The 6000-nt window shown below is 35.3% G+C and overlaps 1 protein-coding gene across 10 annotated transcripts in view; it reads left to right on the top strand.

The window, feature by feature from the left end:
• Nucleotides 1-1054, top strand: part of b3glctb (beta 3-glucosyltransferase b) — a 126866-nt gene extending 125812 nt beyond the window's left edge. For all 10 annotated transcript variants that reach the window (XM_073914092.1, XM_068223808.2, XM_073914095.1 and 7 more), the window contains 1 exon segment: nucleotides 576-1054. In XM_073914092.1, the coding sequence (XP_073770193.1) occupies nucleotides 576-734 (159 nt within the window). In that variant the 3' untranslated portion in view covers nucleotides 735-1054.
• Nucleotides 1055-6000: the final 4946 nt, after the last annotated feature.

The following is a 6000-nucleotide window of genomic DNA, read 5'->3' on the forward strand; positions in this document are numbered from 1 at the left end:
AGGCACATCAACAATACATATTTTGGATGTCTCCCTTATCTGAATCATTAATTTCAGGTTTTCGAGTTTCTTCTAATGTTCTGATAAGTTGATTTAGGTGTGTTTGAATAGGGAGAGGTTGAAAATGTGTACTGTTGGTGTGCCTTCAGGAACAGGGTTGGGAAACACTGGCCTAAAAAACACATTTTAGATTTTCATAAATGTAAACAGCGCCCTCTGATGGATTTGTCATCAGAAGCTACAACAAAATGAAACCAGAGCAATCAATGTTACTTTGGCACATATTTCCAATGAGCCTGGGTTGCCTTTCGTATTACACTCAGAAAAGAAGTGTTATAAATTTCAGACAACAAGAGGCAATTTTTAAAATTCAGTTCATGATTGCAGGTAGTGTAATGTTTTGCATGCACCTCATTCTGTAAATGGCTTGGAAAAACATTTGGGAGATGTGAATAATGTTCACACTTTCACAATTAGGACAAGATCACACGTGTCTTTGGTAAATGTGGTCCCATCTGTATTTTGAGCTGTGTGAAACCGCTGATATAATCACACAGGCTCTTTTCTGACCACAGGCCCGTCCAGATGATTATGTGAAAGAGCTTCTGGCACGGCAGAGTCCAATCTCCTTCCACAAACACTGGAACATCAAGCCTGTGGCCGTTTACCAGCGCTGGCTTTCAGAGCCTGACCAGAGACCACAGTCGCATACAGACACCAGAGAGGAGCTGTAGACCAAGCATATGAGTGAGTGAGTGTGTGTGTGTGTGTGTGTGTGTGTGTGTGTGTGTGTGTCTTCAAACATTCATTTGACATCCTAGAATTCAAAGGCACCGTAAATCACAATTTACCTGGTATATAAACACATTCATTATCTTACTTTGAGCTATATATTTGTTTATGTTTCTCCAATAATTCATCATATAAAATGTTTTTGACCTTGTTTTTCCTCCTGAATGTTTTATTCAGGAGTGAATTATGTTAAATTAGGTTAGATTGATTGTCATATTCTACACTGAAAATGCATACATGCAATAAACTCAAATAACTTTTACTTCTTGTTTAAACTACTTATTTAAAATGAGATGAAACAGCATAATTCTTAGAGTCTTTTTGGGTAAAACGTAATTGTTTTATGTTCAATCCACTTAAATTAGTAAAAACTGTTAACCTAATCAATTTGTATCTTTTTTTTACAGTGGATAATTACAGTACTTTGAAGTTTTATAAAGAAATTGGTTGTAATTTTCTCAAATAATTACACCAAACTGCAAGTAAAATTTGAGTTATCTACAATTTAGTTTTAAGTCGAAAGACTACAATAATAGAAAATAAGAGTTTCTTGAAAAACTTTGGTCATCTTTATTTTAGTTACAGTTTATTTTTACTGTGCATTTTTACTGTGGTATTACACAGATTGTTTTTGGGCACTCTTTAGCCCCTTTCACACAGTGATACCGATAAATATCCGGAAAATCTTTGTTCCAGAGACATCCAAAGGCAGAAGTGCGAACAGCAGCTAAATGTTTGCACACTTGACTACATTACAAATTCTGTAGATGGATAAGTATTGTGAACAACTTCAATAAAAACATACGGTGGCACTGTGTGTGTGCTGGCTCTCACTGGAGCACGCGTCAAGCAACTGAAGCAGAGCTTGAAGGTAAACAAACAGCAGTTTACCATAAGCATTTTATCGATAGTTATTTACACAGTTGGCATTAAGGATAAGCATAGAAACATTATCTGACTAACATCTAGCAGCTAAATATGTCTGGAAAAATATTCGGTCACACTTTACAATAAGGTTCTTTAGTTACTGTTAATTAATGCATTTACTAACATGAACAAACATTGAACATTACATTTACTAAAGTATTTATTCATGTTAATAAACGTTAGTTAATGAAAATACAGTTGTTCATTGTTAGTTCATGTTAACTCATGGTGCATTAACTAATGTTAACAAGCATGGATTTGAATGTTAATAATGCATTAGTAAATGTTCAAATATGATTAATAAATGCTGTACATGTGTTGTTCATGATTAGTTCATGTTAGTTAATGCATTAACTAATGAACCTTATTGTAAAGTGTTACCAAATATTCAAAGGCTTTTATTTTCATAAACAGCGAGGATGTGAATGTTCTGATTGGCTGGAGTAGAGGTCTCGCGTCAGCACGTTCTAAAGGTGAACACGCTTTTTCAAGCAGTTTTCCTTTTGCTTTCACACAGAGCAGCATTCGGGCAAATTACCAGTAATATAAAATTGCCAGAACGAATTTACCGGTATTTTCAAAAAGGGCCTGTTTACATATGATCCCTTTCCAGAATTTTTCAGAAATGCATGGATGTGTGAAAGAGGCTATTGGAATTGTCATTTGAAAAAACCCTCTATATACAACAACCATAAAAGTGCATGTAACAAGTATATAAAATACCTATAATTATAAAAGTAAAAATGCTCCTTAAATCAGTTTAACCTTTATAAAGAAGTACATTTAAATTATTGCCATGACCTTAACGCACTAGGGCCACACAATATATCGTTTCAGCCTCAGTATCACAATGTGATCATTCACAATAGTTACATCGCAGAATATGCAATGTTGAGTTTGTATTCTAATTCATCATCTGCATGCGTTTTTGATCGTATAATGATTTTAAAAGCATTCAGGTATAAGAAATTGTACCATTTGTGATCTTGACTACGATTAATTTTATTGAATTATTTCTATTTTTATCATTCAGTTACTGTACTTGAATACTGTAAGACTCTGGAAATAATAAAACACTGCATCTTTTTCTTGATTGTATTTATAGATTGTCATGCATGTAAATAATCACAACACATGCAAATACAGAAATGCACTGCAAATAGCACAGGGGACCCCAAAAACTGTATAGATTGTTTGTTAGATTTAATGGAGATGCACTGCCACTGCAGAATCATCTCAGCTGATCATCCCAAAATTCTTTCCAAATATAGATATTAAGTCATATGGTGATATTATATATATTGCAAAATAAAAAGATATCGCAATGTAAGATATTTCCAGTATTGTGCAGTCCTACAACACACTTACAATTTGAATGATATGAATTTATGAATATTATTAAATATGCATGTTTGTGAGTGAGCTTTCCACAACAAGCATTGTAATGACAAAAAAGCACATCAAAACAAAACCTTTGAAAATATCGAAGAATTGTTATGTTTAGTATTTATTTCTATTTCTTTATATATTAAACAGGTCTTAGATGCCTTAGATTTCACTTTTAAAATGTTTAACAACTCTGTGTTCAGGCAGAGTGACTTTCAGGCCATCTAGACTACAATAAAACGCAGAGATGTAGCTGTCAGTACAAGCTGTTTCAAATTCCATCTCTCTGCGCATTTCACAAAACCTCATCCTAAGTGAAAACTACTGAAGGAAGCTGGAGTTGAAAGTAAAAGTGACCTCCTATTGGACAGCGTGTTATTGTGACAGAACAAAACGTTTATTGGCATGCCACAATCCAATAAACAGGATGCCCAGAGACACAATTTTCCATGCATGGTTTGGAGAGCAGTCAGTTTTATTTGATGTATTACAGATACCGTTTGGACAAATTATGCATCTTGGGATTTCGTTTTGTGGTTTCATCTCTGTTTCCCATCGGCTTTATGTATGAAGCTTGTATAATGATAAGCAAAAAATGTTTCATCATTTAAAGCTGAAGTTTTTGTGTGTTTTGTTTTTGAACAGCTTTTACAATCGTCTTTCGTCAGCTGGGACAAAATGAGTCTAGAACTTTTTATAGCTTTCTCTACATATTGAGGCTGTTTACACCTGCTCAATTCATGCATTTTTTTCAGATCGAATAGCTATGAAAGGGACAGGTGTAAACGTCCTCCAAAATGCATTCGAGATGGATAAATAATACAATCGCTCAAACAGCTTTAGGATTCCTGATGATACTGAACAGATTTAAATGCATCTGGATGTTCACACATTTTTTTGTCATGTTTCCACACTCAAAAAAAAAAAAAAAAAAAAAAAAAACTCATTGGAATTTAGTTGCTTCCCGTGTTCGCGTGGGTTTTCTCTGGGTGCTCCTGTTTCCCCTACAAGTCCAAAGACATGCGCTATAGGTGAATTGGAAGCTAAATTGTTCGTAGTGTATGTGTGTGAATGAGTGTTTTATGGATGTTTTCCAGTGATGGGTTGCAGCTGTAAGGTCATCCGCTGCAGAAAACATATGCTGGATTAGTTGATTCTACTGTGGCGACCCCAGATTAATAAAAAGGACTAAGCCGAAAAGAAAATGAATGAATGAATGAATGAAGGAATTTAATTGACGGCAGGATTTACACCCAGTAAATTTGTTTAGCTCCAACTTAATTTTGTAAAGTTGGTCCAACATTATTTTACCAAATAAAGGTTTAAATACATTCATATTTTTATTTAACTTAAACTCAATGGTCGGATAATATTATGTTTGTCTATTATATGTGTTGTACATTTCAAAGTTTCTTAGGGCCCTATCATACACCTGGTGCAGTAAGGCACAAGACGTGTTTGCCCCGATGTGTTGTTATTTTCAGATCAACACAACCTTAATTTTCCCAATTTCTGTCACGTTGTTTAAATAACAAATCTATTTGCTGCACTTTGCGGACTCATGAGTGTTCCGGTCTTGAAAAGTGATGTGTTAAGGCGCATTGTTGGCGCGTTGCTATTTTGAGGAACTAAAATAGATTGTGCAATAGACCAGCTGAAAACTGGTCTAAAGTCCAGTGCATTAGTTATGCGCCCGCCTACAAACTGCTTAAAACACACAGGATGTACAGCAATACATAAATAACTTTACAAATGAAAAATAATTAAAGAAATAAAATATTACAAAAATTCTTTTTCTACATAAATATCATAGATATATACACTAGATATCGCATAGGGACCCTGAGCATGCGTCAATAGCGCCGCCACATTGGTACAGTGCTCCCAGAACAAATTTCATTCAACCGCACTAGTCAAGACAGTTGTTACGAATTAAATTAAAAATCCTTAATCAAAAAGAGATGTAACCAAAAACGTAACAAAATAACAGGGATTAAAAATATAATCCCTGGTGCCCCCGCGCTCTCTCTCCCCAAAATATACCAAAAACACAACCACTAAGAATTAACAAGAAAATATGATTTATTTACAGAAATAAGGAGCAAAAATAACAGGAGGGGTTCAGCCAAAATAAATAACAATAAACCAAGCTAACTAAATTAGATTAAACTTCCCTAGAAAACAAATAAAATAAAATACAGAAAACTTACCTCCCTACTAACAAACACAGGAGAAAACGAAAATAACAAATAAAGCACCAAACCTCCCAACATGCTCCAAGCCCGACAGGGAGACAAACCGGGTTTCAATCGCCGGTTAAAAATTTAACACAACGGCATCTCAATATACATGCAAACACTCATGGAATCACGTTCTCCACTGAGCACAAGCGGGGAAAATCGAGAGAGAGCGGGGAGCCATCGAACCCATGTTCTCTTCAGGTTTTTATAGCCGCTGCCAATCATGGTCCGTCCCAACGTAATCCGCTGCACCTGCGAATACTTAGAGTGAGAAAGAGAGAGAGAGAGAGAGAGAAAGAGAAAGAAAGAGCGCGAGAGCGCAAGAGAGAAACCACACACAAGCCTACACTACTCGTAACACAGTGTTATTACGTGAAGATGCTGGACTTTAGCACGGTTTACGGGTGTAGTAACGAGCAAACAAAGAAAACAAAGCACAAAGGCAGAACATTTCATAGGTAATATTAAGTTTTTTTCTGTTTTTGTATGTTCTGAACTTTTGTGCTAATCAGGTAACGTTATTGATGATAACAGTCACTTGCTGCATTCACCATAAGGCAAAGCAGCATTAACTCGCTGTAATGGAAATTCATTTTTAGATGAACATGTGTAGGGAAAACTTGCTTACTCCTCATCTTTAGATGTGTGAAAAGTC

This window comes from Danio rerio, chromosome 10 (genome assembly GCF_049306965.1).
Source record: "Danio rerio strain Tuebingen ecotype United States chromosome 10, GRCz12tu, whole genome shotgun sequence".
NCBI lineage: Eukaryota > Metazoa > Chordata > Actinopteri > Cypriniformes > Danionidae > Danio > Danio rerio.